The following is a 12982-nucleotide window of genomic DNA, read 5'->3' as shown; positions in this document are numbered from 1 at the left end:
CTGGGTTGCACCTCAATGAACCTAAGTGGTGCACTGTGAGCGACCATCATCCAGCCACTGGATTTCCATCGCACCCGGCTTTCATCCAGAACATATGAATCTGCTTAGACAGACCCTTTTAAGGAACTGAACAGATAGGTCGGAGAAAATGGCACAACGCGTGGTTTTCTTTCTACTGTGGCTCTTTGACAGATCATTCGCAGGATTTCCCAATCAGATTAATATCGGTAAGTGTTCTGCTGCGTTAAAAGGCTGCAGAGTGTGTTTTGTTTGAAAAATTCAAATGCAAGATTACAATTATATATCAGGGTGATGTGTACTGAGCGCGGAGCTCTGCGCAACGATAGAGCAAAACTTGATTTTAAATATGCTACAAGCTTAAAGCTGCTGACTGTTGAAAACTAGATTAAAGCTATAGCTAGTGCTGACTGTGTCATAATCATTATCCGAAAATAATTGAGGTGCATAATTAGGAAGACTGGAGGTGGTGAGCTTGATTTGAAGAGTTACAGACAGGCGCACTGGTCAGAATGCATGGTAGTTATTCTTTAAAATAAAGATGAGCCTCCTTTATATCACTGTGGAACATGCTGAGTTTTTCCTCGCCTTGATTAAAAACTGACACCGGTCCAGATGCAAGTTTAATATAGCGCTGTCTTATCTTGGTTTTCCTCTCTTTAAGGGGGGCTGTTCATGCGTTCCACGGTGCAGGAGCACAGCGCGTTCAGATTCGCTGTCCAACTCTACAACACCAACCAAAACACTACTGAAAAGCCTTTCCACCTCAACTACAACGTAGACAACCTGGAGTCGTCCAACAGCTTTTCAGTCACCCATGCGTGTAAGTGTACTTCTATTTCAGTCAATGTCCAGATTCTCACCACTTAGAGTACGTCCATGCACAATGAGCAGAATTATTTATGTCAAACTCATGGCGCTTATGGGAAGCCAGGAGAAGCAGTTCATCTCACTCCACTCTGGCAAATAAGGTCTCAGTGGAAATAAAAGTGACAGTGAAACACATCATAGTGTCCTTGGGTTTTACCAAAAAATGTATAAACCTTTTTTTTTTTTACTAGTTTTATTTATGACAGATAGTAACATTTTGACAAAAGAAGCTATGGCTGTACTACACTACAGCCGGTTACACTACACAAGGACTCAGTGCTGGAGGGATTCACTGGATGGACGCGAAGGATTTTAAGCCTGTTTTATAAATAGCTTTAATTTTTGTCACATAAATGATTCACAATATAAGCAGAAAGGTTATAACTTAATATGATATGGTATCTTGATTTTGCACGCTCGCTTTGTTATGGGTCCTACTGTGTGGTTATGGTGATCCCTTGGTGCAGCTGGTGCACACAGCCACTGATTTGTGACTGAGCCAACAAATACATGCATCTCCTTTGGCTGCAGTTTCCTGAAATTAGCAGTAACGCAGTGGACAAAAGGGGGAGAAATAGAGTAGAGAATGAAATAATGGGTTCAATTTGGCTGAACGGTCGATGGAGACACATAGCTGTGGTTCAGTCCATCTAAGCCCTATGTGGTACAGTCATAACGGCCCCTCTGACTCTTCATGTGCCCGAGTGTCTACGCCTGGTCTGTCCCCTGACTCCCCTGTGTTACAGAGTATCTCCCCCAGCATTGCAGAGTCAGCTCATTAGCACCCAGCCCTCATACCATCTCACCATGCTGTCACTGGGCGAAATGGGGGAAAAAATTCGTAGCTCCCCAGCAAACAGCAGCAAATGAGTTGGGCTCAGACCTGCAGAGGAGGTGGGTCTGAGCAGTGAGGGAGATGAAACAGAGTGTCATATCACAAGCACCAGAATTAGGTGCCCTAACGAAGGCATTTATAAGAAACAATAAGCAAACGAGAGTGAATAAATAATGGATAGTGCTGTGCATTTTCATACATGTTGATGAGGAAGGAAAGCATACAAGAAACAAAAAAGGTTGATATCAGAATCTAATTAAATTCAGGGCCAGAGAATTAGGTGAGACGAGCAGGTTCCTGTGGGAGTCCTGGCCCTGTTTCTTGTTTCTTGCTGCCACATCTTAGCATCTCCATCAAGAGCACCATCCCATGACTGCCTTTAATTTCAGATTTTAAAAAACGTAAACCTTTAAAAAATGCATCATTGTAGTGATGCCAAAAACTGGAGAGAAATTGTCAAGTGCTGTTATAATTTTTGGTGAGGAAAATGAAGAGGATGAGGTGAGGAAAGAAGTGTTATACTTAGTAATCATTAAAAGTAGAGCAGAAACTTTTAAAACAGTCAGAGAATTGATTTGTTTAATGTATGATCAGAGACTTTTTTCAAGGTAGTGTCCTGAGACTCTAGTCAGGTTGAGCTCACTTACTACAAACAGCCCATGCTGAGCTCACAGCTGTTCACAAGCACCAGAGGTTGTCTCTAAAGACACAGTGAACAAAATCGGGATGATGGTTATGAAATATCACTTATCTGCTGACTCCCAGGCCTTTGAGGCTTTGCCTCCAGTGACTGAAGACTTCCTGTGTTTTGAGTTTTACATTTGTCAGCACGGTTGTTCTGCAAGCTGTCACAATTATTTAGTGGACACTGAAATTTCCTTTGTCATCAATAGCCTCGTGCGGTCGACTCAGACCTGAATCAGCAATAGCACGCATATACTTTATGATGGGACAATCTGAAACAAAGTCTTACAACAGTGGCATTTATGCAGGTTGGGGGAGTAAATGTATTTTGAGGCAAGCTTCATGCTTTGATCAAGATGAGATCTGGCTGCCTTAGACCTTCCAGAGTTATTGAATTTTGCTTTAGTGTGTATCATCCCTTTAGTCTGTTGGTGGTGGTGGAGGTGGTGGCAAAGCTCTCTCATCTGACTCATTGTTTAGACCCCCCCACCCCACCCCCCAATCAGGAGAATATTTAAAAATGATATAATATAGAGATAGAGGAGCAATAATTGAATTTACTAGAATGTATTGCATTTTTGGGAACAAAATTTATGAAGCCTTAGGTATCACAAAGGCACCTTCTTGTGTTAGAACAGTTTCTTTGAAGTCAGTTTAAAGACTTTTGTTCTTAAGTGAATTAATGACCAGCAGCAAAACAATGTGTGGCTTCAGTGATTCTTAAGGTATGTCTTTGTATTGCAGGGGCAGGGTTTGTGCTTTGGTGGCAACATTGTGGCTTCTTTGAAGTGACATCAGAAATTGCAAAATGTGTAATTACTAGTGCAGGGTCCATAATAGCTGTGGAAGCTAAGAGTCTATAGGTACGCTTACTGAGGAGACAGGAGTAGTTCAAAGCAAAAGGCACCGGCAGAGCAGACAGTATTAATGTTCCTGATGGTCACGGCTGGCCAACTTAATGACACTGCCATTCTTTTCTCTTCTGTTTACCCTTCTTCTTTTTCCTTCTTTTACCTGAGGCGAAAGAAAACATCAGCCCCCACTTCTTGCCTTGCTATTTATTAGATTACTCACCTTGATTCTTGTTAAAAGGAAATTTTGCAATATTTGGCTTTTGAATCTCATCTTCCTTCATTCCTCATTCTGTCATTAAGCTAATGGTCTGTGTCCCCTTTGCCAGCCTTTTTACATGTGCCTACCCATCTTTTATTGAATCCTCCAGGTCCTTAAACCCTGGCAGTAGCAGATGATGCTTTGGCTGCACCATTCAGCCAGCTTCTTCCATCACTCTTGGCTACTGCAGATAAAACTGCCTTGCTCCAAAAATGTGGAAATGAGCTCAGGATAAAACAAGACTCACTGTGGTTGGATTTGTCTGTTCAAAAGTCAAGAAAAAGGAGAGGGACAAAAGGGAAAGCAGGCTGTGTCTGTGTCTTCGTGTCAATGGAGAACACATGAAGTTAAAGGAATAATTTGAAATTTTGCAAAAAAAAAAAGCTTATTAGCTCCATTGTCAAAAGTTAGATGAGAAGACTACTGTCACATCTGAATGATAGCTATGATGCTGCTGCCAGCATCCAGTTAGCTTAGCCTAGCACAACAACTGAAAACAAAAGGAAGCTTGCCTGGCTAAGATAAGCTAGGCTCTAGCTACATACTGTATGTATTATACAGACATAGCAGTGGCATCAGTCTTGTACCTCTTCTTTAAACTCTTGGCAAGTGAATAGCAGTATGAAAATGCTGGATGCTGTTCCTTTAGCACCATAGTAGTAGTCCTGCGGTAATGCAGTGGAACGATGCTGTGCCACTTTTTACATATTTGCACACTGGATGATTCATAATGTTACATTTTTTGTGAGCGCTTGAAGATCCAATCATCAATAAAGTGTATGTCTTGTAAATGAACCAGTAAAAACAAATGGAATAAGTTCTGATAGGTCCTATTAGGCCCCAGCAGAGTACAGGATGGCCAGACTTTGGCACATGATGATCAGTCGTGAGCCCCACACACAACCAATGTGGTCACTGTTGCTGGTTGACATGTAAACCAGCATGAAGCAGTAGTTTACATTCAATACATTTTGGACTCAGTTAAACCCATTAAAGCAGAGAACATGTATTATCTTATAGCTTTATGAGGCATTTAATGCTTATGACAAATTCAAATTTTCAAATAGCTGCTACACACTGTTATTCTGCCACACCAGAGAATAGTCAGTCTAACATTTGATCGTGTGGGAAATTATGTAAACTTGCCACAATAAAAAACTGTTTACATTGGCCATTGAAATGGACCACAACTCAGCCGTGCCCCTGCATGGGCATGGGTCATAGGTGTGCTCTGGTACTTCAACAAATAGCACTACACCGCTGTTTAACACAGCTTCAAATGAAATAGCAGTTGACTTACATGATACTAGAAGTCCATACTGCAGGATTAGCATCAAATCTGAAGTAATATGCAGAAAAATGAATTATTGCCATGATTTATGTGCTGCAGTCTGACTGGATGCACACAATGCAGGATGATATATGGTGATAATATGTGAGAAATGTTGTGGGTGCAGTATCAGGATCAGAATGTGTATGGGGCAAATAAGACAGTAGCAAATGATTTGACAGTCAGGAGGAAATCTCCAGCAGATGCTTGTTTTTTTTAATTTTTTTCCAATAATGAGGGATATCTATATTATTGATCAGGATTATTGTAAACAGTCTACTTTTTGTCCAGACACAACACATATGAAGAGGTATCTTCCTGCCTTGACATTTACACCCACCCAGAGAGTTCTAGCTCCACACATGTTGCCCAGAAACACCAATGGTCTCTTTACACCATTGGCCTGCACTGTGACTGAGCACGTGTGGCAAATGGCATATGTTTGGAAGCACAAACAAAAGGTCCCTTACTAAATCTTTGCATGTACTGTTGTGTATAGCTTTTGGGGCTGTTGTTGGTGGTGGTGATGTGTGAATGGACAGTAAACAAAGTGGCAGTAAGACATGTTTTTTCAGTGCATAGCCTGATTGAGACTTGCTATAGCTGAGCGAGGCTCCTTGGGTGGTTGTAGTAGTGCCACACTCTATTGTCCTTGCAGGCTGTAACTCAGCTTGAAAGGTGTGACCAGGGAAACATGGCAGAGGAAGCTGGGAAAAAGAGTCGGAACTGAGTAGTGGGATGAAGGAGATGGAGACTGTAGTAAGAGAGAGCAAGTATTTTAAAAGTTGAATGAAGGATATTTTACAGGTTGCATACCTTACACAGTATGTGTATGAGTATGTGTATGTGTTTGAGTGAAACAGTCAGAAAGACAGTCATTTCTCCAGGCTACAGGGGTTGTAGAGGAAGATGCCATCACACTCCAGCTGTGTTTATGGACACACAGGCATGTACATATACATGCATGTGTTTGCACATACACACACACACACACTGTAGACATATGCAATCGCACATGTGTAGACAGACACATCCCATCTACCTCAAAATCTGACTCTTTTGTATTAAGATCCCATGATGCCTTTCATCATTCATCTAAAGTAAAGGTCATGGAAATATTGTTGGCCAACACTGTTCCTTTTTGTGCTAATACAGTTTTAGAAAATACCATTTTGAAGTAAATGCAGGATAGAATTTATGTGAAAAAAACAACAACAACTAAATGTTATGCACCATTATGTTGCAAAATCCTCAGAGAGAAAAGTGAGCCACAGTAAAGCAATGCTGTGATTTAGTGGCCAGCAAGCCAGGTGGTCTCAGAGGCCTGTTGAGGTGTGCATCTCAGTCGGCCGAGCGGTACAGCAATGCCTCTGGATCAGATTTACATGCTCTGGGAACAGCAAGGCCTCTGAGCGCGGAGCAGGACAACAGTTCAGATAGCGAAGGATGCAGCAAAGAAAAGGTGGAGATTTTGTTGGACTAAAGTTTAAACATGTCTGGCAGAGTTATCATCATTATGTTTTAGGAATGCTAGTACATACCAATAGTCAAAATTTGCATAAAACTAAAATCAGTTAAGTGCTACAGTAATTGCTCCTACAGCGTCGATATTACAACAACACACTAGCTGAAATTTAGTACTGATAATATTCTAAAAGGCTAAACTACATTTTATAGAAATTTCTTGAATTCTTGCTGGCACAATTACAATCACCATAGGAGGATGCTAAAGCTTTTTTTATACGGCAAATACATAAAAGCTGGAAAAAAAAAATCCAAATGCCAAACCTCTGAAGGGAACATCATTTTGACCTAATTTTCTGGACTTGAGATGCCCTCTGCTATATTTTTATTTATTATTTTTTAAAGTCAGGCACCTAGCTGAAACTGTAATGAGATTCATAATAGAAAACATAGAACACACTCCAAGGCAGATTCAACACAAAGAATTTTTAATCAGAATATCAAAAGATCTTCTTAAACCCAACCTGAGAAGAAATATTGCTGTCAGAGTGTTATTTGTCTTGGAATCGATGACGCTGGCAGATGTTGTTTGATTAAACAACAGCTTTCCTCCCTCACTGCTGATGTGGCTTCAGTTCTCCCTATATCTTTCACAAACACTGGGCATTTGGCCATTTCAACAGCCACGGACTGTTAAAAAGCCTTTAGTATAGGGATGGATTTTCCATTTGGAAGATTAGTAAATTACATCATACGTTCATATTGGTAAGATTTGTCTCACTCTTTATTGGTGTGTTCAGACTTCCTCTTGTGATCCTATGGTTTTTTTGAATTTCCTATTGATTTCCTTTATCTATCTGTTCAATTTTCTAGGGCAAACGTGATAAATTGTGAGTGAAATGATTATGGATGGACTGTCATGGCACCCTATATATATGTCATTACCCCACAACACACAGTTACATCAAATAGACAGCACAGACAAACATAGAGCCACTGTATATAGTATTGTTAACTGATGCTTTTTATACAATATTTTCTAAAGCAATTCTGGGGCTGCAAGATATGTTTTAAGTGTATCAAGGGACATATGGGATTACTCATAAAGCTTTAACACTTTGAAAGATTTTTGTTGGCAATAAAATCTCCACATCTATAAAAGCAGTTTATGCCACAGCTGAATAATACAAACCCTGATGTTGCCATTAACCAGCAACTGGAATATGTTTAAGAATAATTTGTGCAATGTTGACCCATATGGGGGCTTTATGGAAAAGCTGTGGATGCAAGCACATAGATCAAGCCCTCTTTTTCCTCAGCTGACATGATACAACATGACAGCCCATCTACTGTATGCTCCACACATCTGTTCACCATTGTTCCAATAATAGGGTGGTTTCTCAACTATAAGTCAGCAATGACAGGCTAAGTCTACGTTCCCTTATTGAAGATGATATCAGCACTGCGTTGTGATGAACAAGAGGAACTGGCTGACCATAAAAAGCAGTGATAAGCACTATGAGGGACCACACAGGAGGAGATACACAAAATCTTAGTGGCGCATTAAACACATTCACTACTGTGCTCCGTGCGAGGAAAAACTGTTTGTGATAAGAAAACGCCTGTTCCTGTGGTGCATTTTGAAGAAATGGAACAGGGGGCAAGATGCTGTTGTGAACTATTCGTCTCAGGTGCATCGAGGATATGTCTGCAAGGATCCCAGCTCTGTGTGATGGCTGTTTTCCATTTTATTTTCTCAATGAGGAAAACCTCTTAAGGAGAGTGGGGTGTGGCAGAAATTGGTTTTCATTTCAAAAAGTTATTTAACCTTATGGACCAGTTGTGAAATGGCAGGGACAAAGTAAGAAAAGAAGAAGAAAGGAAGGGTAATTTCAAAACTTGTCACTTGTAGAGATCTCATTGCAGTCAGCATTTTTTACTTCTACTCCCCCTTGCTGTCTTTTTCATCTCCATCTCTCTCTTTATATATATTTAATGTCTCCCACAAAGCCCATTACACCTATATTCCTGCAGCCGTTGCAGTCACACTCAGCTAGCTATTGGCCATTCAGTAGACTCCTCTACAATACCCATAATCACTGAATCAGTAATCCCCTACTTGAGCTGGAATAGTACATCCACATTGTGCTTCTGTGGAAGTAGCTGCATTGGTCTGGCCCCCAAGTCCAAAAGAAAAAAAAAGTGGGAACTCTGTAGTGTTCCTCAATAGGAGCCACTGACTGCATTATCCTAACCAAGGTCAGACAGCTTACAAAAGAAAATGCTTTTGAGCCTTTTATTATTTCTGAAGAACTCAGAGAAAAGCATTAATTGGCACCTTTGTGCCGTCTAATCTTGTCAGTCCACTTGGACTGCAATATCAGCTGTTTATTGTTTTGGATTCCCTCTGCATGTGTGCGCTGGGATGTAATTTCTGTGCTAAAGACAGTCAAAAATGAAGAGGACATCAGGGCAGTCTTGTGAGCAATACAAAACGCCAACAGGGAGTGTCACAATGTACTCTCCCAACTATAGTAAATATTGGATCACAGCGCGACGGGGCTTCCAGCTCGCAGCTCTCTGTCTGCCGACTGAGCAGATCCGCACATTTCTGGCCTGATGCAGGCAGTCGCTAGCAGAGCCCTGCCAAAGCTGCATGTCTGTACAATAATACGGGCTCCATCATAACTGATTGCTTGTGACAGTTCACAGTCGCTGGACCGCTGAAGCGTCATAACCTTGTGAAACTAGTGTATGGCCACTCGAGCATACAGGGTGATGGAGAGGAGGAAGGAAAAAAAGATACCATATTCCTTGCAGTGATACAGAAATGCAAATGAGACATGTAGTTCCATGAATAGCCTCTGTGGTTAATATTAAACATATCTTATGTAATAAAACATAATGCGGGGCAACACCTCTTGAAGCTGTGTGAATTTATAGACCATTACTGCATCTGTGATTGCGGTGGTAGATTGAAGACCCCAGCAGTGTCAGAGCCGCGCCTGTTGATGTGCTGGAATTAACTGCTGATGACATTGAAAACAAAAATATCTCCTAGCCGGCCTGAGGAAGCAAACCTGAGCCACTCAAATCACTTTTGTTGTGTTGTCACCATAACAAGAGCCAATATATTTCTGATTGTTCCCCAATTCATGCTGAATGTGCGGGTTTAATCAAGTCTGCATGCCTGCTGTAAAAAGTAGAATGATAATCATATGGCGAGGAATAATATGCTGGGAATTATAGGCAACTAGAAAGCTCCAGGGTTCTTTGATTCATCTGCAGCTCTGTCATGATGGAGGTGTTTGCCATTGCTCTCCACCGGTTATGTTAAGAAGATGCATTTATGGGCGTGGTCTTACTTTACATGCTTCTTAGCACAGTTCTCCTGTCCTTTGTGCTCACTATCCCCATGAGTGAGAATTAAGTGAACATGATGTGCTTGCTCAGCCATGACCCTCCTATGTTTCTCCCTTCAATGGTTAATTCAGAGAGCGCTGTTGTGTGGCTCTTGCCATTTCACACATGGCTACATAAAATCTGTGGGTGGGTTGCTCCCAGGCCACTGTCCATGCCTGTGTGTCCATGCATGACTGTGTGATGAAATATTGAAGTGTTCTATCATCGACCACTGGGTTGCCACTGGCGTGGTTTCTGTCCCTTAATTTTATTTTTCCTGCCCTCTTTATCTTGGTGCGGTTGCTTTATTTTCCGCAGCGTGGCGTGCAGATCAGGAAGGCAAACCTCATCTGGACCCATGACAGAGCTAATCCATCGCAGCTGCAGAATGAAAAGGCGGTTTGGAGTGAATCCATTCCAAAGGCCTCAGTGGAAAGCTTCTCTCGGATGCCGATGCCCTTTGCAGCCCCGACAGTGCTAGAATATGATGAAAAAGGACTTGGGAGAGTTCAGTGGCTTAACTATGTTTATGAGAGAAGAAAAAAGAGGAGGAGAGAGGCACAAATTGAAGATGGAGAGATAAAGTAACCAATCACTGTGTTTGTCCATGTCTCTGTGGTCATGTGTTTATGATGTGAATTGTATTGTAAGTAGCTGCAGTTGCACAGTAACCACCCCACCCCTCTCTCCTGTCTTCTGTACTGAACTGAAGCAAGCTGAATGTCCAGAATATGCTGTCAGTTAATATGTGGGGTTGTATGTATGTCTACAGTTGAGCTGCAGACCCACAGCTGGACAATAGCCAAAAGTATTATGACATCCACTCTGAATGAATTTATTATAAAGAAAATTACACATGTACTTTTACTGACTGAAACAAAAAAGCACCTTGATCTTTCTAGTGTGAATGGACAGTGAAACGGAATTATATACCTTTCTTAAATACCGTATGTGAAGGTGACAGAGAAGTATCATCAGACTCGTTTTATGTTCTCTTGATTTCTTCTGAAGACTTTGCCAGTGTATACTGCCCAGTGCAGTGCTCCTGCTCCTGCTCATGCTGTTGCTGCATAAGTCCCATCCCTAAGCTCTAAATCGATAGACTTTGGGTCTTTTATGCATAAAGAAGCTTAAGTTTAGAAGTGGCTGAAGTCTGTGAAAAGACAGTGAACATTTCACTCTCAATTTCAGGGGCTGGTCTCAGAGTAAAGCTTTTAGAATGCCTTCTAACTGAAAGAAATAAAGAAATTGTTAGGAGTAATGAAGACTGAAAATTCCTGAACTTCTGTAATAAACATGTTTTTTTTTTCTCTGCAATCAACCAAAGTGTCTGTGATTACTTCAAAATGCAGGTATGGTTTTGTTATATAACATGATGTACTGTAGCAAAGCAGACTGTTTTTAATTGCCCAGGTACCACTGCTATCCACTGACAGAGCCTTCACCTGATAGTAGAAGGGAACAGCTTAGGTTTAAACCCTCCAGCATCAATTCTGTTGGTTATAAAACCACTCAACAAAAGTGGTGAGATCTCACAACACAATTCACTAAAACTGAAACAAACTGAGACTGTGGTCTAATTTGTTTTAAAGAGAAAACAAAGATGTTCAGTAAAATTACAACCCAATATCCCAGTGTCTCCTACTGTGTACTACTGCACTTGTAGTTATGCACATTCCTATTGTGCACTCACTATTAGCTTTTTACCTCAAGATCCACTTTTAAGTATTGTGTCTTTCAAAACGTTTCTCTTATTTCTACCCTGTATAGTTGTCTGACTCTTGTGTTTATCATCTCATTGGATTCATTTTAGCTATGATGCCATGTTTTTGATTTCAAAATTTACTTTAAAGCAAATACCAGAGCCACACAAATAAAGCCTAAGTTGTAATAAAGCATATTTCCCTTTAATCTCAAAATATTGGCAAATTAAAACCAAAGTCATCTCCAGAGTGAAGTAAAAGAAACATACAATATTTTATGGCAATATTATCCATTTAGCTTCAAAATCTACTTTACTGGATTTGTAGTATTTTGTTTCTGCTGATCAGTTAACCACATACATTCTGTCTATTAAAGTGTGTCTTTGTCTTACCAGAGACAACTCTTTCATAGTCTCTGACCTTTTCTTACTTGATTAAATTGCAGCATAGCTAACATATCAAACACGGTATCAGACCTCTGCAAAATTACACAGAAATTTTTATTATTGGCGTTCATGCCTGGCCATGAAAGACCCACTGAGAGTAAAATGGGCTACATCTTTTCCTCAAATATGCAGAAAAAAACTCTTGCTCTCTTCTCCTCAAGTGACTATATGAAGTGGCTTGAAAATGAAGCACCTTGCTGAGAATATTTATTGGTTTCCAGGGAAATTAACTTTAGAAAAGAAAAGTGAACGTAGGATATTTAAGGGTCTCTATGTCAGAGCCCTGGAATGCATAGAATTACATCTCATTTACTGTCATAACCCTCTGCTTACCATCTCCCTCTGCTACCACCAGCATTGTCATTCAGTGATAGAGCTCCAGCTCAGCAAGGACACTATTAAGATGAAAAGTGGCACTGAATTCTACATACTTAACCAGGCCTAGATTGAAGCTGAGAAAGAAAGGGAATTCTGTAAGTGATGTTTTCAAGGTTAAACAACTGGTCCCATCTCCCATTGTGATTGACTTATCCCATTATTCTTCACAGAAAGGCAAAGAGGTGGGAGGAGAAGTGCTGTTTTAATTTTCTGCCCTGTAATCAACTGAATCACTCAATGTCTCAACTTTGTTTGTTTCATCGCCATAGGATAATCACCTTTATTTGGCCAAGTATGTTACAAACAAGGAATTTGTTTGCCGTACAGAACCAAGGCAGCCATTTGCAGCGCCAACTCAACCGATGGCTCTAACCATCAGGGGCAACTTGGGGATTCAATGTCTTGACCAAGGACACTTCAATATGTGGACTACAGGCACTGAGATTTGAACCTCCGACCCTCCAGTTGGGAGACGACTGCTCTACCCACTGAACCACAGTCGCCCCGACAAGGATATATATTGTTACTTGCAATTTGATTAGTGACACCAGGGGCAAAGGTTTTCATATGCAGGAAGGGGACCTGATGAGAGCAGCAGTTGGCCAGCTCTAGATGGCCCTGTGTGGCACAGTCTTGGCTTTGAATGTGCAGTAAGCTGTATATGAGACAGATGTGAAGCCCCCCTAAAGGACAGAAACAAACGGTAATGGAGTCAGATGGTTTGCACTGTGACTGGAAA

General features: G+C 41.0%; 1 protein-coding gene across 1 annotated transcript in view; it reads left to right on the top strand.

Annotated features, from left to right (window-relative positions):
- Nucleotides 1-6: 6 nt before the first annotated feature.
- gria3b (glutamate receptor, ionotropic, AMPA 3b) overlaps nucleotides 7-12982 on the top strand; it is an 87570-nt gene continuing 74594 nt past the window's right edge. The window contains exons 1-2 of the mRNA XM_020614611.1: nucleotides 7-227; nucleotides 683-841. Of these exons, the coding sequence (XP_020470267.1) occupies nucleotides 149-227; nucleotides 683-841 (238 nt within the window). The 5' untranslated portion in view covers nucleotides 7-148. The remainder of the gene's footprint in view (nucleotides 228-682; nucleotides 842-12982) is intronic.

This window comes from Monopterus albus, unplaced genomic scaffold, assembly GCF_001952655.1.
Source record: "Monopterus albus unplaced genomic scaffold, M_albus_1.0 scaffold148.1, whole genome shotgun sequence".
Classification (NCBI taxonomy): Eukaryota; Metazoa; Chordata; class Actinopteri; order Synbranchiformes; family Synbranchidae; genus Monopterus; species Monopterus albus.
Note: the sequence above shows the minus strand (reverse complement) of the source record. Positions and strands in the feature narration are given on the sequence as shown.